Source organism: Corvus moneduloides, chromosome 1, assembly GCF_009650955.1.
Source record: "Corvus moneduloides isolate bCorMon1 chromosome 1, bCorMon1.pri, whole genome shotgun sequence".
Lineage (NCBI taxonomy): Eukaryota > Metazoa > Chordata > Aves > Passeriformes > Corvidae > Corvus > Corvus moneduloides.
In genome coordinates, this window is record NC_045476.1 from 147935119 (window position 1) to 147958014 (window position 22896).

The 22896-nt window shown below is 43.4% G+C and overlaps 1 protein-coding gene across 3 annotated transcripts in view; it reads right to left on the bottom strand.

The window, feature by feature from the left end:
- Window positions 1-3446: 3446 nt before the first annotated feature.
- SYBU (syntabulin) overlaps window positions 3447-22896 on the bottom strand; it is a 40918-nt gene continuing 21468 nt past the window's right edge. Inside the window, exons 1-5 of one of the 3 annotated variants that reach the window (XM_032131668.1) lie at window positions 12283-12605; window positions 10391-10493; window positions 7782-7985; window positions 6672-6821; window positions 3447-5505 (exon numbers count right to left, since the gene is read on the bottom strand). In XM_032131668.1, the coding sequence (XP_031987559.1) occupies window positions 4404-5505; window positions 6672-6821; window positions 7782-7985; window positions 10391-10431 (1497 nt within the window). In that variant the 5' untranslated portion in view covers window positions 10432-10493; window positions 12283-12605 and the 3' untranslated portion in view covers window positions 3447-4403. Of the gene's footprint in view, window positions 5506-6671; window positions 6822-7781; window positions 7986-10390; window positions 10494-12282; window positions 12606-22896 lie in introns of those variants that run through there. The other 2 variants (XM_032131650.1, XM_032131659.1) reach the window with 2 other exon arrangements.

The following is a 22896-nucleotide window of genomic DNA, read 5'->3' on the forward strand; positions in this document are numbered from 1 at the left end:
TTATTAAAAATAACAACAGGTGGGCTAGTTACTAAGTTGCAAACAAAGCCCCTGAATATATCATGAAAGCACATTGATTTTTGAGCCTTCTGCCATTTTAAAAACCCTTGGGTGCTGCCACCTTCTGCATGAGAGTCCTGCATTATTTTCCTTCCTGCTGTGTACTGCTTTGCTATTCTTCCTTCCATCTACCTGCCAAACCTGAGCACAGCTGCTCTAGAGATTCCTCCCATCTCTGCCCTGTGTTGACATGGTGCCAGTAGGGAGGCCACTGCTCTTGGAGGAAGTCTCTTGAATGGTGATAACCTATGCATTGTTATCAGCTTCATCTTTTTCCTGTGCTCTCTCTTCTTTCCTCCTTCCTGTATCTTGATTTTTATCCTTGACAAATATGGAAACACTTTTGCTAAACTTCCTGAGGCTGCTGCTCTGTTACTATCTTTTCAATTGGTTTGAGTTCCTTGAGGGATCCTTTACACCCCTGTGTGCACTTGTTCTCTTTCCTTCTTGCTGCCGTATGCTCCTCCTTTTCTCTTTCATATTTTGATGTTCGCCTTATGCTTTTTTTTTTTTTCTTGGCTGAAAGCTGGACTTGATTGCCTTCACTGATAGTCTTGACTGTGGAGGATTGACCTGCCAGGATGATGGAAAAATCATCCTTTCCTTGACTGTGCTGTAGTTGTTCATGCTTGCCAGGTCCTGCGTTGATTTGTCTGAAGGGATTTGGAGCAAAATACTCACTTTCTATATAGGACATACGTGAAACAGTGCTGAACATGTTTCTGAAGTTTGGGATTTAGGAGAGAGAGTTGATTTGCAGAGAAAGGAAGGAGAAATGTGTAACTAGAAGTTAGGAACAGCCTTGTGAGAGGACATAAGCAAGGGTGACAAGAGGCAACAGGGAGAAATTGATGCACAGAAAGTTCCACCTCAACATGAGGAAGGACTTCTTCACTGTGCAGATGAGTGTGCACTGGAACAGATTGCCCAGAGAGGTTGTGGAGTATCCCTCCCTAGAGATATTAAAGAGCTGCCTGGATGCAATCCTGTGCCATGTGCTCTGGGATGACCCTGCTTGAGCAGGGAGTTTGGACCAGGTGACCCACTGTGGTCCCTTCCAACCTGATGCATTCTGTGATTCTGTGAAGGATAGAGATGAATCTCTGGTGGGAAGGGGGCAGTGCCTGAGCCTCAGCATCTTCAGCAGCAGGGCATGTTGGATACCTCTTAAGCTGAATATTAAAGAAAGGCTTTTTCTGTTCCTGGGTTGGAAAGAAAATGTGTAATGGGATTATGAACATCCATCCCTTCAGCCCAGGAAGGACCTGACTAAGTTCCTATACCATAAGCTCGAATTCAAGCGTCCGCTATTTTACCCATAGTATATGAGCTGCATGCCTTCCTCACCGGCATGTTTTGAGGTGAGACTTTCCAGTGGGGTATGGGTGTGGGTATGAGCATTTTCTGAACTCAGAAAAAAAGGATGGGAGTTTTTATTTAACTGTTTGGAGGCTGATGGTCCTCCCCTAGTTCTGTATAGCACCAGCGGGATTCAGGTGAGGCATAAATAAGACTAAAGTGTAACATTAGAGGGAAAAAAATAAGTTTGTCTGTTTGGAGCAGCAACTGGCATATCCTCTTTGGATCGTGGGACAAAGACCAAAGTCTGAGACTGGTGCATTATGGTACTTCAGGTGTGTTTTAACAAAGGGCACCTTGAGCTATGTCCTTGCAGGATGAAGGAGGAAAGGTGGAAGCTTAGAAGCACACTGAATTTTGGACAGAGATCAGAGCATGGACTTTTATCAGGAACGTGATGGGAACGCTGTCACCTCTCGCTAAGCATAGCTAAATGCCTTGGAGAGCTGAGCAGACTGAAGAATCTTAAGGGCAGAAAGAACCTTTGACATTATTCTGGTGTTAGCATCTGTAACAGCACATTTAAAAACACTACTGCTAAGTGGAGCCTGCCCAAAACATGGTTATAAAATTGGCCTATTGGCATCTTAAACTAAGTGTAAGTTTTTGCTGCTTTGTTGCCTCTTGCTGCAAAAACCCCCCACGCAGTCACCCATGAATGCATCTAGAACTGAAACTCACTTTTTCCTCTAAATTATGGTGTATTTCACTGTCACTCAAAGCAAAGATCACTTAAAAAATAGTGGCTGTGAAAGAAAAATCTGACGTCGTAATGAAGTTGGTAACACCAGGTATAAAATACTGCTCTCTTGGCCCTGCACAGACATATTTTGATGTAGGAATAAAATTTTCTGTAATGTGTTTCAGTCCTGAGAAGAGATATTTAGGAGTTATGAACTTCCATGGTTGTGTAAAATTTACATTAATAATACCTCCAACTGGTAATTTTGGCCCTAGTGTCCCTATAATTTAAAAGCTTTTGAAAGTGATCTTTGAGCAATATGCATTGCAGCAGTATCACAAGGCAAGCCAGATGGCTGCAGGCACCCAGGAAGGTGGGAGAGCATGGAAGACAAAATTATGGCAAAGCAAGCACGATGCTCTCGTGTCCATCCCTGTTAGATGGGACCTATATTACTTCAAATTATGTGTTAGAGTTCTCTTCATTAATGTAGTGCTTAATGAAGCCTCTAGATTCTCTACTGCGAACACAAAATAATTCACCACCCAGGTGTCACAGGGACATGAAAGGTGTGCAAGTCACCTCCGTAAGCATCAGTATCGCCCTCTTGAGTGTTGCAGATGCTCCCCACACATGGCCAATTATACTCCTCCTTTGTGGATTACTCATAATTTCCTTCCCAAAAGCTGCAGAGCAATACATGGCACCATCAGGCTTCCCTGGATCCTTTCTGCTCTGGGTCACACAGGGAAGTACTACACTTGTTTTGCTGAAGAAGAAAACAGGAGGCCAGTGAGGTTTAAATGGCCAGAGGTGGTGTTGAAATCTTGGGTGGAGCCAGATAAACCCCACTGTTTTGCCTGTTGGGTAGCATTGCTCTCCTCTGATTGACCCATAGATCTTAGATTTTGGACGTGGAGAATTCATGTTTTGATGGTCATAGTGTGTACGCACACTGAGACCACAGGACTGTCAGATGGTTTAAATTAGCCATTAGCATTCTGGGCCTCTGTTAAATGCCAGGAAGACTGATACTGTCCTGGGACTGCAGCACTGAGGAGTTACAGGTTTCCAGATTATTGCATTGGGTCAAAGATTAGGTCACTAGCATCTGTGAATGCAGTGTGAAGCAGCAGAGTGGGTTGTGTGTGCAACTGCAGCCTGGCTGGAGCCTGTAATCAGCCTGGTGACTGCTTGCACTTGGAGCTGTTTTCAGGTTTTCTGTCTAATTCTGTTCTCCTGGAACAGTACCCAATACAGCACCTTCCCTAGCTCGGCCTGTACCCGACAGCTCAGCTGGGATGGGGTATTTTTTTATACTTTTCTACAGTAAAACACTTACACGTTTGACGTTTCTATCATGCTTTACTGAACTTGTGATTATAAAGGTCATTTACAATAAAGCAATTAAATAAACAATAAGTTAAAACACAATACATTTATACATAGTATTTCAAAGGGCTCAAAAGACTATCGGGTTCCAATACATAAAGACTTTAAAACAACATTAAGAGCCAAAGTGTATCCACGCCTATACTTATCATTGTAACAAGTGTTAAGACTTCCAACAATGTACATTTTTGGTTACAGTCCCTGTAAATGCACAAGACCAGTGAAATGCTCAAGCAATTGCACAATTGAGAAGAGCACTACACAAGACAGGCACAAACGATGTGCTGGAAGCTGCCTGGGGAATATGGGTTTTACCTCTAAATTGAATTGACACTTGGGACAACAAATGGAAAGCGCTAGCATGCTTTCTGGAGCACAGGTGTGATACCCTAAGGGAAGGTTAGTGCTGCCCAGAGAAATACCCCACCTTTCTCCGGCCATTTGTTCCCTCATGCATCTTGCACTATCCTTGAGCGAGTGCAAAGTGCTGTACATTTGCTCAGTGAACCATCCAGGGAGAGTGACTGAGCTTAATCCTAGCTCAGCAGTGGAACGTGCAAGAGCTCTAGGCTCAAATTCCTGATTTCCCTGGTCATGTTCACTGTGCAGATGCACTGGGACCAGAAAGTCACCAGCCCAGGGGAGGGACATGGTGCCTGCAAGCAGGAGGGCTATTTCTGTAAGCAGCAGTACTGTTAAAAACACCAGTTAAAAACATCTTGTGGAAGTACAAGGTTCAGCTTTTTTTTTTTTTAAACAAGGAACATGTTTTTGAACTGATTTATAGTGCAAATCAAATAGTCAAAAGCAAATGATGGACTCTGCCAGAATATACATTAACCTTTTATGATCTACCTCATCCCTCTTTCTCTCTACCTCAGCCAGTTGGTGCCCAGGGGCAGAGTAGACTTTAGGTTTTGATATTGAAGGGTGTCCGGCGTAAGGAGTGCAGGGCCACCAGGCAGCAACCACGAAGCAATGCTCCAATATTGTAAATAGGATCTGTTCCTCCTCTCTGAGTACTCAAAGCCCACACAATAGTTGGTACAACAGGGGCTGCTACAGCCAGAAGATCCCCGAGGAGACTGCTGCTCCAGTATCTCCTCTTTATTCCTGTATTGACATACTCAAAGGCTTCATCATCATGAGTTTCTGTAAAATCAAGTTCTTTCATGAAACGGTTTTCATTAATGCTGTGCTCCACCCTCCTGCATGGAGACTCCATAGGAGACAAAAGGATGGCAGAATTAGGATCACTTGGAGTTAAGTCCACTATGATACCAGAATCACTGAAGCTTCCAAGAGAAAATTCACTCAATTCCTTCAAAGAAGAAGGTGGGCTTAGAGGACAGGTGTCTTGAGCCCTGAAGATGTTTTGAATGAGTTGCTCCACATCTAAGCTATATGGCACCACGTCAGTCTGGATGGCCTGTTCTGCTGTCATGTTGTTGCTTTTCTCTTCCTCCTGGCAATAAGTTAGTTTTCCATCCAGAATGATTTCAAGCATCTCTCTATTTACAGCAGCACTGAAGGGAGCTGGATCACTCAACTCAGAGGTTGTGGTGGTCAAACTCTCTCCAGGTGAGTCAGTCCCGTTAGCTCTGTCCTCACTAAGAAGCAGCTCACTGTCAGCCACCTCCTCCAGACCTTGGTCCTCTGGGATGGGGCTGTCTGGCATGGTGGCACACAATGCTAACAGCTTCCCCTTTGAATCGCTCGTGTATTCCAGGCACTGCTCATCCCTCACAGAGTGGCTCTGAGCCATCTCCATGCTCTGCAGCAAGGATTCCAGTTTCTTGTTTTGAATGTTTATGTCTATGAAATATTTCTGAATTTTTTTGTCTTTCTCAGCCAAGCTGTTTTTCATACTTTCAATAACCTGCTTGAGTTGTTTAATTTCGCTTCTTGCTTCCTTTAAGGCCAGCTCTGCCTCCACACGATTGCACTCTTCTTCAATCCAGTCTTCCCTCATCCGTCCCAGCTGAGCTTTAAGCTCTTCTATTTCTGTTTCCCTGTAGCAAAATAAAAATGTTGTAACACTTCTGCTGACTGCTCAGTTAAAGTCAACGTGAGGCCCCACCGTGATGGCTCTGCTGCTGAGATGCTCCAAGAAGGAAGCAAATTTCTCCAGGTGCCATTTGCGGCCACCTCTGAGAGAGCCAAGACATGCCAGCTGATTGCTAATGGGAGTCACCGACCTCCCCACAAAACCAGCAGCCTTGTGGGCTGTGCCATGATCCTGGACAATTTGAGGCACAAGTGGTGACCTTTAGGTCAGGCCTAACCAGTGCAGTGCTTAAAATCTCCCCTACTGCCTTGCCCTGGAGGAAATGGGAAACAGCTGCCTGGATGCATCCCCAGTGCCTGCCAGCAGCTTGTCACGTACAGCCAGAGCCAATGGTGGCCTCAGACAGCCAGGGAGCTCAGGTCTGCAGGCACATGGCTCAGCGAACTCTTCGCAGCAGGGAGCCAGAGGCTGCTGCAGGCACATGTGGAGCAAGTGGGGAGAGGGGACTCCTATGTCAGTTCCAGCCCTAGCAGATGCAGAGGCAGAGCATGAAACTCTGCCTTGGGCTCCATTCAAACAGCCCTTTGTGCCCCCTTGGGTTGTCTGTGCTGGACAGCCAGCTCTCAACATGCAGTTTTAGTAAAAGAGATGACATCTGTTGCTGTGTAATGCACATTGTCACTTCTTTGCTCAGCATCCATACAAAGGGCTATTGTGAAAAAATCAGTATATAAGCAACAAAAACACAAATAGGCACAGTGGTTTGGGTATGAACTTTTCTTTCACGGGGGAGAAGGGGGACATTTGCAATCCTACTTCACTGAGAGACGTAGAACAGGACACTAAGGTAACACATGCTGGCAGGTAGAAATTGTTCTATGTATAAAAGGTCTCAATCTAAATCAGATTCATAAAAAGTTGTCCTTTTAAAGTATTCTATTGTGAAAGTTCCAAAAAGGAAAAAGAGACATATAAATAAAGTCCTTGTTTTGCATCCTCTTAGTATACTCTGAAACCTGAAATACTGAAAACAACCTAATCGGACTGATCATATTTCAAATTTCTTAATGGAAACTTTACTGATCAAGAAATGAGTAAAAACATTCAGCATTTCCAGCCCTAAACGTTCCCAAATAAATTTTTCTGACTGATTTCTGAAGTGAAGTTTACCTTTCTTTAAGTTTGCTCTCAGATTCCTTCAGCTTGGTTTTCAAATGCCGTACTGCCACTTCTTTCTGCTGCAGAGGAGTCAAGTACTGCTCTGGATTTTGTGGCTTAATGCTGTGATTGTCACCACAAGAATTGTATCTCCCTGATCGCCTGAAAAAAACCAAGACAAACCATCACGTAACATCACTGTTACAGTTATTAAGTCCTGGCAGAATGAAAAACATCCCACTGACTGATAAATGCAAAGCTTGACTCATCTGGGGTTCCGTGGTGTCCACATAAGTTACACCCCCTAGCAAATCAAAGTACTTGAGGAAACAGTTGATTTGTAGCTATAGTGCAAAATTTACTATTTACTGTACTTAGCTTCAGTGTCATTACATCAAATGAGGCTTTTAACTTTAAAATAATTAGCCATCCCCTCACCCCAAATGGCTGGTGTACCCAAGAGCAGGCAGGGCAAGGGCACCCATCTACAGACACAGCCAGGTGAGGCAGCACAAGGACTGAGTACAGCTCCACACAGCAGTTATAAAGCTGAGCACACTGAAATCTACACTCACCCTGTCTAGCTTTGGGCGTGTTTCTTTCATGCTTGGCTGTTAAGCTGTCTGGGACAGAGGGCAACAGCAGCAGCATGGTGGCTATTTCTTCTCTGCAACGTGTCACATGCTCTGGCAGGTATCCGTGCTCTTTCCTGTACAGGAAACTGCACTCCTTAGGGAGGCGCCTAAGGGTAGGCGGGGTGAATTTTCACCCAAGTGTATCATGCTTCCTACACTACCCCACCCTACTCTCTTCAAAGTGAAAAGAACCCCACAACAAATGAACCAGCAAATCCTCATGAGAACTGATGGCATGAGAATGCATGAAGTAGCCTGTCTTGGAGTGAAAACCACCTGCCAATGGCTTTGACTTAAAGTAAACTTGAATTTTACAGTGCTGAAACAATAAAGCTTTTACATGGTATGGAGCACCTTGTTGACTGTCAAGCCACCTATACAACGCATCACAGCTATGGTGAGGAGCAACATGACCTGCTGATCCCACACTACTGTGCAGAGAGTGTATCAATGTACCCAACACTGGCAGGCTGAAACACAGACTTGCCTCATCACTGGACTGCTGTCACTTCCTTTGTATGAGCCTGAGTTGCTGCTGCTGGCTGAAGAAGCCCTGTAACTCTGATGGATGTTAGCAGGACTCAGATGGTTTTTGCACAGTGTTGACAAAGTTTCCTTTCCATGGGAAGCAGGTGGACTGGCTCCAGACTTGTAGGATAAGGATCCATTATTCCGACCATAAGGGCCACGACTGGAGAAGAACCAAAATGGTGAAAGCATTATTCTCATCACACAACCCATTATGTGTCTTATTTTACACATGAAGTTCTCTAAACAATAAAAAAACCAGAGATAACTGTGAGTGGCTGGAAAGAAATAAAGTTCTGACATGATCAGCCACTGCATGTTCTTTCACTGACAGGGGGCTCTCAGTCTGAATTACATGATCTAAGGGCATCTCAGCCATTTTGTATTTCTCCATGGACAGCACAGTTCCCAGTGACTCCATCAGATCATCCACGTTCCCTGAATCTTTGACTCCGTTAAGTAATGAGAGGCCTGCGGTCTGGACTAACGCCAAAAGAACCACACTCCAGCTTTCCCTGGCCAGGCCTGCAGAGCGGTGCCTGTGCATGGAGGGCTGCTGTAAGACTGCTTTCATGCTCCTCGGCAAGCAGACTGAGGGATCACAGTGTGCAGTGAAAACAGATGTTGTTTGGGCCACTGTTCTTTTCTGCCTTTGGCATACTGGGTGCTTCATCTGTCATGGTCAGCTATTCATTCACTTAGATATAGTTTGAATCCCATGGGGAGCAGGCTGAAATAGTAATAAAAGAGACAAAGGAAAGCACAGTCTTTTCTTTTTTTCTTCCAGTTTTTCTCATACATATCTACCTTTCTTTTCCCATTCTTTATTAAAGAAACTGTCAACCGTGTGTGCTTGAAAGCAATTGGTATCCTCCCTGCCTGACAGCTGCCCAAGGGCTGGAGTGCTCTGAGGACAGCTTCTCTGGGTGTGTCCCTCTCCTGCTCACTTGGTTTGTCATCCTGCACCACTACTCTGCTACCTTCATTCTCCCATGGAAGTTGTTCTTCTAAATGGTAATGAAAGGACATGTTTAAAAAAACAAACAAACAAAAAATACCCCCCACCCCCCCAAAAAAAATCAGAAAAAGGCAAACTCAGCCAGCAAAAAAGAAGGCTTGAATATAAAAATTCAAATACCACAGAACTATGAAGCAACATCTCTTCTTTAAATTGTTTCACTTGGTTTTTTCCCTTCTCTGCAAATGGAACAGTTTATAAGGAACAGATGGTTGAGTGGCTGCTGTGAACCTTCATCACACTGCTGCGGTTTGGGTGATTTTATAATTATTTTACAATGAAGTACAGGACTGTGGTTTGTGACAACACTGAAGTGTTTCACAGCGAGTAAAGTCAAGCAGTTAAAAGAGCAGTTAAAAAATACTGCAAAGGAGATATCTCTTTCCACTTTGTACAGTGTATCATCAACTCTGGTGTGCAGCAGAACTTCCACAGACTGTGCTTAACATAGCAGTGCATCTGAAGAAGCCTTATTACAGAGGACTTCTGTCCAACGAAGTATGTCAGTATGCTCTAGTTTAAAGTTATATTAAAAGGCACAGTAGTACATGAAATGATACAGAATCTTACTGAAAGTAAGGTGATTTTAGGGCTTCATATTATACTTAATACCATTTTTTCTCGCAGCCAGTGATTTGCTGGATGTAATCTAGAGGGAACTTAAGTAGTGCTTATTTTCCTAACAGTCTCATGATACAGATAGGAAAGCACTCTGAAAGCCTCACTGATGATCACTGTGTGCTGGGGCACATCGCGACCTTCCAGACGCCTGTGTGACTCAAGCACACGGGTATCCTGCTGCCGGTCCCAGCCTGCCTGCCAGCTCTTCCACAAAGGGCAGGAAACCAGTCCTGTCAATTTGAACTCCTTCCTCCTGCTCCACAAAATGTAACCAGCAGGGATTGCGTGGGCAGAACGCAATGTGCGCTGCTCCATCCCAATGCCCCTGTATTCGCAAGCTGTCTGAATTTGCATTTACATATGACAGGGAGAAATCTTACAGAAATCTTCCATTAAAAGTTCATTTAGACAGATGACTGTGATATGATTTTTTTTTAAAACTGCATTTAGCTGTAGTTACATGGAAGGTTGGGCAAGGGTATTTCAGAAAAAAAAAATCCAACATCAAAGGCAGTATTGTCTACTTCTTCCACCAAAAATAAGATCATGATCTGGAAAGGTGTAAGCCAAGCTGACAATTTATGAGAGAAATAAAACAGTGTTAAGACCAAAAGGTTTAACTGGTTAGAAATACTGCTGTTAACTAACATACACCCAGCTCTCTCCACTCCAGCCAATGCTTTTTCTGCCTTACCTGTTTTTATCTCCCATACTTGCCATAAATAAACAAAAAGCCCCATGAATTGGCTGATCTGGCATACTGGCAATTTTTGTGCGTTGAATACAGCATTTCTTTTCTTTCTTACATTGCAGTTCTCACCAGTGTGCTACCCAAAGTCTTGTGTTAACCCGATTGTTTTAAAATGCAAGACCTTACACAGTAGCCTATCTTTGCACTAGCAATATTCAGGAAAAATTGCTTTGCTTACTTGCGAGAAAAAGAAGATCTCTTGCTTCCAGCAGCCGACATATGGACTTCAGGTGCTGAAATACTGCCCGTGCTGCTTGAAGAGCTAAAATCGGCTTCACTGCCTGGAAAGGAAAAGGAAAGAGTGAAAACATTACGGAAATTTTAACTCAAAGATTGTTTTCAAAATAACAGTGAATCACAAGCATCCTTCCTTTGTCTGTTCTGGGTGAATTTCAGAAGTTGCTTGGATTTTCAAACATCCCTGAGGACAAGAGCTGGATTTGTTCCAGATTTTCAACATTTCTTCAGAACTGGCACTTCAACAAGAGCAGAAAAAAACCATTTGGACACAAAACCCTCACACTACAGAAGCCATTTTAGGTCTCAGACAGGAACACTTGTTGTGACAACCTGTTGGCTCTCTCACAGCCATCAATACATGAATGAGGCTGCTTAAACAGCTCCTTCAGGAGCACGGTGGTTGCGAACACACCATTGTAACTGGATATTTCTCATGCTTTAAACCATACAGAAACACTGCTCACTGCTTCTGTTTTGTTTTCTGAGATGACATAAATGTGCATGCATTGAGGTATGAACTTGTTCAGGCTAATGGTATATCTATATATGCATGTACACACATATGCAGGTTTTCATGTGGTGCAGAAGCATAGTGAGGCAGTTCTAATAACCTTAAAATAATCCAATAATCACATGTAGGTCTCAAGTGCTTCTCAGGTACCAAGTCACCTGTCTGATTACTGATTTTGTATGGATCACAGCTTTTATTTCACAAGCTCTGGCACATACAAGGAAAACTGCTCTCATTTTGCTAAGGTCAATAGTAGATAGATGTACTAATAAAGTCTTATTGCCTGGAAAAAAAACACACCAAAGCTGTAATTTTTTTCCCATCTGTCACTCCAACAGCAAATGTCCTAAGCCTTACCCAGGTCTCATGCTGTAGAGCCACAGTAATGAATGGTGACCTTGGCTGAAGGGATGGAAATAACTCTCCAACGTCCTTTAAGCAGCTGACCAGGGGGAGCATGTCTCACCTGGGAATTTCTGGATGCTCTCCCATAGACAGACATCCCCAGCCAGCAGCTGCAAACTTGCTATTTTTGCTATTTTTTCCACACAGAGGAGATGCAGCTGCAGCTACCATCATCCCCACTGTGGCAGATAGACCTTCTAGTCCTCAATCTCTCTTATATTCTTCACAGAGCTGATGGTGAAGGGCGCATCTTGCACCCCGAATACCTGAAGACTGGGAAAAGGCTTTGTCAGAGCCTGGCTTCAGAGCCTTAAAGAGGCTGATCCAGCAACCATTCTTACCATCTGGCAACACTTAGCAACTGGCCCTAGGATAAGGTGTGATTTGATTTAACCCAATGTTTTCCCTACTTCATGATGTCTGAGACCAGCCCCCATTTCTCTGTGCCTCTGCATCAGCCCATCCCAGGATATTCCTCAGCCCAGTATCACAGTGCTCAGATACAAAGCTTAGCTCCTCAAAAGGGGATCCCAGGGACCCAGCTCTAGCACTCTAACCAGCTCCATACCCCGTACAACACCCCTGATAGCCAGACCCAAGCCACCACAGCCATAACCAGATCAGAGCTGCATGCAAATTTGCAAGGGGAGGGAAGGAAAGCAGCAAAGCCACTTGGTTTTGCAGAGTATTTATATCATGTTTACAGATGTAAATGTGAGTGACCCTCTCCCTCGGGAAGCAAAATGATAATGGGACATGATGTTCGAAGATGCAACAGAGTTTTCCTGATAAAAAAACATCCCCATCTACAAGACTAATGTACACTCCAAATCATCTCTTGGAATCACACTACACCCAAAACTACTTTTCTAAACAAGACCCAAACAGGTAAACATGTCACACAGATGTCATACCTCTGGTGTTCGGGTCCCCAAAACATTCCTTTGCTTGCAAGACACCAGCAGCTTTCCCAAGGCAAGTCCTGGCTGTGGCGCAGAGAGCAGGAGCCCTAGCCAATCATCTCTGGGTAAGTAGATCACATCATAATCAGATCTCACTATCGAAAGCATTGCAGAGCAGCAAGGCTTAACAATTGCCTCTTCCTGACCTGCCTGGCTTGGAGCACCAAGAGCTGCAGAGCTGAGCACTGCTGGTAAGAGCCAGCGGAGCCTCAAAACACAACCACACCATCAGCAGAACTTTCTGAAAGACTGAACTGCATCTGAGATGTGGAACTGTGTCCTCAAAGCATGAACTAACCTTCCTGGCCCCAGTTCTAATAACAGCTACACGCAAGCTTAACACTTAGCACAGGAGACTACTTATGTTTAAAATTAGGCATGTAGCTATTTATAGGATCTTTGAGAACATTTTATAAGTTAAAGGGGTCACTGCTAGTAATGGTTCTAAGTGTATAAGTGATGTTCAAGCCAGTATTGTGTGTAGCAGAGCTTGACAGCAATGTTATTAGGAAACTTTAAAAAACATCTTCTCCAATTTGGTAGAGATCTCTGAGCAAAATAACATGGCATCTATCCATAAACTATCCATTGCAACACATTCTCCTGGGTAGGCGTGACTTCTGTCTTACAAATATCTAAACAAAACATGAAACTCCTTGTCTAGCAGCAGTGCAGGCAGGAGCTGAACACGGCTTCTCATTCTCCTAACGCCATTCTCCAGTCTGACAGCTCCCTAAGGACACCTGTTGACTATTTTTATCACTGTGACTATGTAATGACAAAAGCTCACACGTTAGACCCAGAACAGCCCATTAATTTAGTGTTTACTATGAAAGAGACTGACATTTCTCAACCCCGCATTCCTTTGTCCTAACTGGCCATAACACTTGTTATGTCCTAACTGGCCATAACACTCTCCAATAGAGACCTTCCTTTTAAAAGGACTGTCTTACTAACCCCTTCCTGAAAAAGATGCTATACGTTGAGTCACCAGCGTCAGCAGTATGTCATTTGGAGTTCACTCATCCATATTCTTCCACGCTGCAGCCGTCAGTGTCCCAGCCCACGGAGCCAGCCCGGTGTCCAGGCTCGGGAGCCCCGTCCTCCGGCCTCGCCCCGCCTGGCAGCGGGCTGCGAGCAGCAGCACGCCCACGCCACGGGAGCAGAGCTCTGCACTGCTTTGTGCAATGGGAGGAACAGCACAAGGATGGCCAGCGAAGCACCGTCACATTTTCCAGGGTTGCTCCTGAGAAGCAAGAGTGAAATCCTGCAGAGCCCAGTGCTGTCCCTGCACTTCAGCGCCCGATGGGCTGTGGCACCGAGCTGAGAGCGCTCTGCAGGCAGCATCACGCTCTGTGCTGCCTTTCGCCTCCTTGCTGCCCTGGCAGCGTCGCGACAGTCACTGAGCTCGGCTGGCACGGAGGGAGGACAAGGGAGCCCGTGCCAGCTGCCGCGCTGCCTGCGCCGAGCCGTGCGGCCCGGGCAGAGGCACTCAGGGCGACTGCCCACGGGCCGGCACACGCGTGTGGCATCTGCCACCACAGCTCGGGCCGCTCACGCCGTCCTGTCCCAGCACGGGAATCAACCGGGAAACTCTTACGAATGTCTCGAGGACAGGTTTCCCATCCTGCATAAGACGCAATCACAGGTTTCGGGGCGGGATCGAGGAGCGGGAGAAAGAGCTGCCTGTGCGGGGCCGGTACGCCTCCAGCCGGCACCGCTGCGTGCTCGTCCCACCGGCGCAGGGAGTGGGGACAAGCCCCACCTTTAACTCCACCCTCCGCAATGCCTCAGCCGCAGGGCAAGGACCACAGCTGGGCAGTGACTGTGTCACACATGCTGCACTCACACCTCTTACAGGTAGAACAGATCAGGTACATTGGGCCTACCAGGACAGTATGCAAGCACAGAATACCATGTCACGGATGTATTTATATGTACACCGAGACAGTATTTACCTTTCTTACACAAGGTCACACAATAACCCCACATGCACTCCTGCAGCATGGTGTCCCAGGCTGCCATTTCCAGCCATTAGAGATGGGTGGATACTTTGTTGCACGGTCTTCTGGTCTCAGTCTTAGAATTTTGCTGGCATTTTAGCATTTAATTTTTTCCTTCTGTAAGAAAAAAGCTCAGACTTTCCTGTTTGCCTTTTATTGCCCATTTGCTACTAAAGTAGTAAGATTAAAATAAGGCAAAAAAGAAAAAGTTCAAGCAATATCTGTGACAGGTACATTAATAGCTCAGCAGCAGCAGAACTGGATTCCCAAAACTCAGGATTTATTTGGCTTATTAAAATTTAGTCTTTTTGTGTACATCTTTCCTATTTCGAACTTCACCACTGCTTCACAGCTGCCAAAGTACATAAACCACAGAGCTTAGCTATCTTCTGGCTTCATAAACATGACCTCTTTATATGTATATCAGTCTTGAAGTAGGTTTTGCATATAGCCAGTGAAACAGAGCTGTAAATAAAACAGTGCTGACAGAAACAGCTTGTCCTCAAAATGTAAAACACTTAAATTGCTGAGCTTTCTTGCCTTCAAAAGCACTCTGTTATACAGCAAGGAAACCAAAATATGTATACATATTAACCACTTTGGTGCAGTTACTGGAGGAGTAAGTGGCATGCTGTCTCCCTAGATAGCTTGATTTAGAGACCCCAGGGGTAGAGCTTGGGCCTGAATGTGTGAAAAAATATCCAGCAAAGTCATTAGAACCAGCTGGAAAAGTAGAGAGAATTCAGTTGTAATGCCCACTAATGAAAGGACCTGTATTTTTAAGAGATTTGGTTCAATTTATCTTGAGAGCTTTAACTCAGCTACCTCTCTAGCTCCAATATTTAACAGCATAAGCAGTTTATTTCCAGGATGCAGTAATGCTGCTTTTATTTTTCTATTTAATAGGGGGTTGTTCCTGGAAGATAGATTTTGTACACCACAAACTACCTAAGAAAGAAAACTACACTGCTCGCATACACTGAAAAATGTGAAAAAAAAGTAACTTGCAAAGAAGTGATGAAATCTTGCTTTAGCATTTCAGGCTTTCTTCAGATAACACCCTTAAAAAATGACCCATTTTGAAGGCAAAGTCTCCTAGTGGGAAATGTACTGAATTCACAGCATCAAGACCATAGATGACAGTGGGTTTTGGTTCCAGTCCCTGGCCTCTGACTTATTACTTATTTGACTTAGGATTATTGTATGAGAGACTCTTATTTTGAACTTAATTATTATATTTCACACTGAACAGTAACTGGGTAAAAGCAGAAGCAACCCTGAGAGTAAGGAACAGGTCACAGCTCTCCTCCATGTGGACTGCTGTCATCTTTGGGTGACAGAAGCTGCTCCCACATGCTCTGTGTCTCACTCTCTCCACTATAATGAGGTCTAACATCAGGGGAGGAAGCCGAGGATGCCCAGTAGGTTGCATTGGTTCAGAAACTCTTAGGAGAAGTGTAGATTTGAGCTCCTTTGGTCTAAAGAGGGCACCGGACTCAGACCTTTTCCTCAAGCTCTAACTACTCAGCCGTGACACAGCATAGAGTGCTAGCACTAGCACTGGCCGTATTTCAGAGGAATGAAACCTGCTGGATGCCTGCACTCACAGAGGTATCTGGCTCTGGTATGGAGGTTCACAGTGAATCCAGGGCATGCATGTGGGCACACTCAGGACTACCGGCAGGTGACTAAGCCTGGGAGATGGCCACTTCTCTCTGGCATCTCCTGTGGGTGTGCCTGGCTCTCAGCTGTGAATCCTGGATTTTGGTACCTAACCAGCCCTCTGGTTTTATATGAGGTGTAGTCATTGAGCTCAGGTTTGTGAGCTGTGCTCCATGAATAATGGCAAGAAGCTGGGTACAGTAATGTCAGGCATAGTCAATCCTAAGAGTACCAACAGGCATCCCTTCCCTGTCCCACTGCACTGGCCAATGAATGGTCTTGGGTGGACATCCACCCAACTGCTCGACAGTTCTCCCTCACCAGGCAGGTCTGTGGCCACATTTCAGCTGGCTGCGTGGCCCAGTGACAGCTGGGAACTTGGGCAGCTGGCAGAGACGCAGTCAGAGGGGACATGGAGCAAAACTTTGGGTGTAGGTCTCCATGAATTGTTCAAACGTGTTGGGCAAGAAGATTCTAGCTCAAAACCAGACATATTTTGGGAAGGACTGCAACACACATCCTGCTTCCCTGTGTTTGGATCTAAATGTGATTTTACAATTGATTATTTATCTTGATTTTTGCTCATTTTTCTTGCTTGTTCTTTTTACTTTGAAAGAAGAATTGTTATCAAATAATTCATCTCATTAAGCAGTTTTCTGATCTAAGTACTACCATTTTAGTAGTAATCTGAACTGCACTAATGCACATTATAAGCATTGCAGATCTCAACATGAATACATAATGTGACTTATGTATTCTGTGAAACCACAATCAATCAAGCTCTTCTCTCAAAACACAGTCACTACAAACTAATTACTGACATTGGCTGAGAGCCATCATGCATATTCTGCATATCACTATGATCTGGGCTTGTGTTTTTCTTAATTGTTTCTAATTCACTGATTTGTAGAGAAGCCAAAAGCGGATGTTGGAACAGACCTTGAGCATTACAAGTTGGAGGGCTTTTTCTGCTTTATGTATTTTTAAGGAGATTTTTCATACAGAAATCAGCCTGACCTAATTACTTTTTTGTTTCCATATGCAACTTGAGTCATTCTAACAACACCTTAAAAATGACTCCCATAAATTCACTCTTCTCAGCCTGAAGTGACCTTTGTCAGGGGGAACATATGCTCATGGAGCAGAAGGGAACAGTCTGGGGAACTTATCTTCATGTTCAAACAAAAAAGGCTCTTTGTTATCAGAGATGGAAGGAAGTTGCTTTCCTACACCAACTTCAATACAAACATTGAGACTGGAGGTTCAAAAAATACACTGCAAATTGTGTAACACTTGCATTTGACAGTTTTATAAATTATATGTGTAAATCCACCTATGGACTAGTATTTTTTATAAGCAACCATGCAGTATCACTTCAGGGGATTTTTTTATGTACTGGGCAGTACTATTTGGTCTGTTTGAAGGGAAATGGACAGGCTGGTCAAAAGTATTTTTAGGACCTGGAAAATGTCATCTTTGGCAGGGATAACTTAGCAGTACACAGAGAGGCAGCAAACTTCATCACAGACTGGGAAAAAATCCCAGCCCTCCCGTCACGTTAGTGGCTGAAGTTTAACAAAGGGCTTTCAGAGGCCCCTTCAACACATCTCCTAAATCTGGTTCCCGTGTGCAAGGAGGAGAGAAGCTGTCTGGGGCACAGCAAGCAGCTGCAAAGGCCCACGTGCACAGTGTATCTGCAAGTGCATGAAATTGCATGCAAAACCTGATTCAAGTGAAAGCTTTTGCATAGTCACCCTTAATATAAGACATATGGTTTTCATTACGATGTGCATAAAACATTTTAAATCAGTTTGACATGTTTTCAACAGGCAAGGGAAAAACATTGGAAGGAGAAACATATCTGGGAGGTAACTGACAAAACAACCCTGCAATCCCAGGATGAAAGGCAAAATTTGTTGTAAGTTAATCAAATATTTACTGTAACACACACACTGAAATGATTACAAGAAACTAATAAAGTTCAAGTGCCATCTATTGAAAAGAACAGTAAAATGTTACCCAGTATACCAATTGGTTGCATAAACTGTATTTTTTACAGAAACAAATCCAAGGTAGGTCTGAGCACAATGCATTTCAAGTTACGCCTGCCATCATTTGCTGCTTTTTTCACCCTTACTGTTAAGAAGCACAAATGACAGACAAGAAGCCTGTGCTTTTTCAGCTTATTAATCCTTGCGTGTTTGTGGTCAAGCTGTATTCCACCAGCTCTAGCAAACAGACATAGCCTGCCCAGATTTCAAAAGCCAACAGCTTTCTATTATTTACAGAATCTAAGAAAGGTGGAACACAGACCTGTAATGAAGTGCCTCAGCATGGAAGCAAAACAATGTAATACTAATAAAATATGAAACAAACCTGGCAGAATTTTCATTTCTCTTAAATAGATTTTACATAAAGGTGTATATAAAATACAGTATTATAAAGCAGGTTTGCTATTTTTTTATGCCACTTTAAAGGCAGTACATTTCAGGCTCCTTGGGAAAGCTATGTCCACCTTGCAGTAGCTGGAGGCTGAATGTACAAAAGGAGGCTGGGTCTCCATCTCCTGGGAGGAGTTAAGGGAATTTTGGAACTGGTGCTCTCTCTAGCTGCCATCTCAACTGGGAAACACCTCCCACAAGTCTCACTCAGCAAAGCTGCTCAGCTCTGCCAAACTCTTGTTTCTGGGCATGCCTAGAAGCAGGTCAGCTTAAAAACAGATGAACAGTTCGATGCCTCTTTAGAAGACCAGGGTGGGTGTTTCATGCTACACCACATAAATCAAGTTCCACAAAAAACAGGCCCTAAGACAGCTCTTTTATGCTCTCTGCTTTACTGGGGAAAGAAAGGCACCACCTGGGATTCTTAGGGCCAGATTTAGCTTTGAACTGGGAGGAGGCTGCACGTCATCGCTCCATCACACCCCCAGGACCATGGCATCCAGCAATAAGAACTTGCTAGATGAGGTCCCATCCTTGCAGCTTGTCATGCCCTTCTCCAGCTCCTCCATAAAACCACCCAGTTTGGAAGGCCTGTCTTCATTAACCCCTGCTACATGGGTGAAATTCAAACAGGCCTGAATTTCCCACAGCTCCCACCTCCATCAGAAGACTCCCCCCTGCACACAACAGAGCTGAGAAAATGATTCTCTGCAATCTAAAGTTTTGGCTAAGTTGGGCAACTTCTATCCAGTTGTTCTGGCTGCTGGGTTTTATTTTATGAGTATTACTTGTGGTTTCTTTACTGGAACAGGGACTGGACAGGCATTTTTCCTTTCTCCGAGGCTCTTCCCAAGCTCAGAATTATTAACTTCAAGTGAGACCAAAACAGAGTGAAGACATCTAAAGCGCAGCTTCATCAGGATTTAGATACCTAGGTACGTAAAAGCAAGTAAAATACCACTGCTTAAATAGGCCAGATGCTCAAAATGACACCACTACCTGCAAAGACCTGGTAAGTTGTTTATGCTTGACCTTCCAGTTCTGAGCTCAGTCACCACCCACTCACCAATGTCTTTATAACTCAGTGAAATCAAATAAGTGAGATTTGCATGACTAAAATAAAGACATTCCCTTAGCTCTCCACTCCTATGCATAAATACAGATATGTAAACACAAGGAATATATAGACCTATCCACTCAATACTACTCAAAAAGTATTTGAAATAATGACTCAGAGGGAAACAAATCTTTTAGGTAGTAATTTGGTCACCAAAATACCCAGATCAGAGAACACTAAAAGTATTTATGATTTGAAGTCAAACATGGCCAGAAAAATGGAGAATCAGATTTTTCTACTGTTTGAAATGATGCTTTAATTATGAAAACTAACAAATGTCTTTCTTCTTCTAAAAATGGGGTAAAAACATAAAAAAAAAATCCCCAAACATTCAAAATATTTTAGATTGAATCTGGCCTTTGTTCAGTCTGAAACAAAGATTTTCTTTAATGTTTTGATTTGGCAGCTATCCCCAAATCAATTTCTTGCATAGCTCTGCTTTGAACATAGTAAAATGTCAGACAAAAAAGCGATAGGGGGATGAAAAGAAAAATAGAAAAGGAAATAATCTATCAATTCATGAGTAAACACTGCTCACAAAACACTTTAAATCCCATGATTCTCATTAAAAAGGCATTAATAACCTGGAGAAATTCCAAAAAAGGTCAACAATAATGATAACAGCATTACAGGGCACTGTTTATTAAGGGAGATTAAGGGAATGCAATTTGTGTTTTCTAAGATAAAAATGCATGCTGACAACAGTTTATCATGGGAGGAGGAATACAGCTGGAAAACTGTAAAGAAAACTATGTAACAGCTACACAGGGTTCTGACTGCGATGTATGTTATTTCATGAAAAATTACTTGAAATAAAAACTCATGGTTGAGTGGGAGTTGTGCATAGTAAAATGTATCTGGAGTAGGTTCAGAATACTTTAACCAGGGAATCAGGAAGCTATTTTAAACACTGGCATAAATCATACAGATTGTAATTTAAAAGCAGAGGACAAAAAAAATTTCCTAAGGGAAGATTCATAATGGACTCTTTCGTATGCACAGTATTTCATTCGGTGAAGGTGAAGTGGGCTGAAACCCAGAGAAAGCAACCAGAAGGCACAGAAAATTCACTGCAGTAAATACACAAATTTCAAGGCATGTTTTATGTTGACCTTACACACATTTTAAAACAAATGCTTAAGCGTGTGCAGTGTGTATAGCATCAGTTTCTCCTTTCTGGCTCAAATTCTGCTCCGGATTAGCAGAGGAGAAAAAAACCCAAACAAACCTGCTTGAATATACAAAAAGAATTTTATTGTTTTTACTAAAGATCACAGCTTCAATACTTACCTCTAAATCCCAGGGCCCTTCTTATGCCAGGCCTTCAGCTGTGTTTTCCTGATGCAGGAGCACGTCCCCACAAGCCCCAGGAGACCTTCATTTCTATCAAAAGGCATTTGGATCTAAGAGATGTATTGTGTGGCAGGGATCTCATCCTGTGCAGCATCCCAGGCAATCCCTGCAGAAGCCCCATGTCCACACCCCCTACTCACTCTGATTTGCAGTTAGAGCAGTGGCTCTCTCATAGACCAAGGGCAAGGTTAAGTTCGAGGCCACAGGCATCCTCAGGTCACAATCTCCCTGTAACAGTGGCTGTCCCACTTTCTGTGTGTCTGGAGCACCATCAGTACAATTAATGGGCCAGGGAGAGAGAGTTACTGTGTGCCTGCTGGGAACTCAGCTTTGAACCCCCAGTAAAAGAGTAACTAAGTAAAGTGGAACAGCTTCCCTGGGAGCAGACACCCTGCATCCCCTCAGCCTGCCCGGCAGCTCTGTATTAGGGCACTCCTCTCCTTTGTGCTGAAGTCCATCCCCCAAAAGACACACAAAGAGATCTAAATCTAAGTTTCTTTTTCCTTTACTGAACTAAGCAACAAGGACATCCTTTAATTTATTTATTTTATTTTTTATAAAGGAGGTATGTAACTGCAGACTTTTGCCCAAGGCCCTGAATTGCAGGTGGCCTGTGCCACCAGCCCAGAGCTGGGCAGGTCACTCTGTGGGACAGGTGGGACCCAGGCTTTCAGCTTTTACCTGACAATTTCTTGTCTAGAACTTGCTGGCTTCTTTTTTGGACCCTCTATTTTTGCTGTGACATCTGGGCACTTACTGCAGCCTAAGAGTCTTCTGAACAAAGAAATGTATGTCTTGAGAGGCCACGATCCACCCACTAATAGCCTGTCTCTACTATGCAACATCTAAAACAATATTTTAGAAGGGGTTGGATTATAAAATTTGTGACACAGAATTAAAAGATTGTTTTTCTATGCCACTTTAACAGGAATTTGTAGATTTGTGTTAAATACTATGAAATGCGTCAAAGTTGAAGTACAACTTGTAGCTTCTATTTTGCTTATTCATGTTTATAAAAAAATATTTGGCTATTTGAACATGTTTTCCACATCAATTCAAGCAAATTTGTTTAAATTAAAAGTTTAAATCTAAACCATATATTAATCTGAACTAAAAAAGTACTGCTATGCTAATAATTTTACCTACCTTTCTAAGTATGTTTTGCTTAAAATATTTATATTCTGGTTATATTCCAGTATTATTTTTCAGAAGTCACAGAACACTTATTTCAGTTCAGTGTGATTTAGTTAGCTTTAGGACTTTAATTAGTCCTAAAAACATTTAATTTCTGTGAATCCATAGTGCAAAATGGGATTCAGAATCTCCCTGTGCAATGCTAGCCAGCTTGGGCAGCAGTCCTCACAAAACGGACAAATGGAGAGTGGCTAAGATTATCAGGGATGAAAAGAAGAGGAAAAAGCATCTAACTAGAGGTACTTGAAGGTACGTGTGTGCTCTTCAAGCACAAACTTTCTTCTACAACTGAATGTCTAAGAACGACTTCCTTTCCATTAAAAAAAGAAAGAAGCCAAAAAAGAGAAACAAGAGCCACAGAGACTGTGGTTGCCTTCAGTAAGAGCCAACAGCAGAAGTGTCAGAGGCCTGCTGAGGACACAGGAGATGCGGGTAGGATTCACCTGACTAAACGTGGAAGTCTCTCACATCTGAGCCAACCTTGGTCAACATAAGTCAACATAACCAGTGAATACTAAAGTAAATGCTTTAATATTTGGTCAGAAAGATCACACACCAGATCCACCATATTAATTCATTCTACCTCCTTTGAAATAAAATAGGACCCTAGTGTGCTTATGCAGGCAGAGATAATTATCCCTACACTACAAATTGGGAATTGAGGTCAGATAAATTAGGGGCCATCTCTGCTCTATTCAGCTTGGATGAAGACCATGAATTCACATGTCCCTTGCCTCCAAAACGGCTCCTGTAACCCCTAGAAGGGAAATGGCAGGTTCACCAGTTAAAGCTGTTC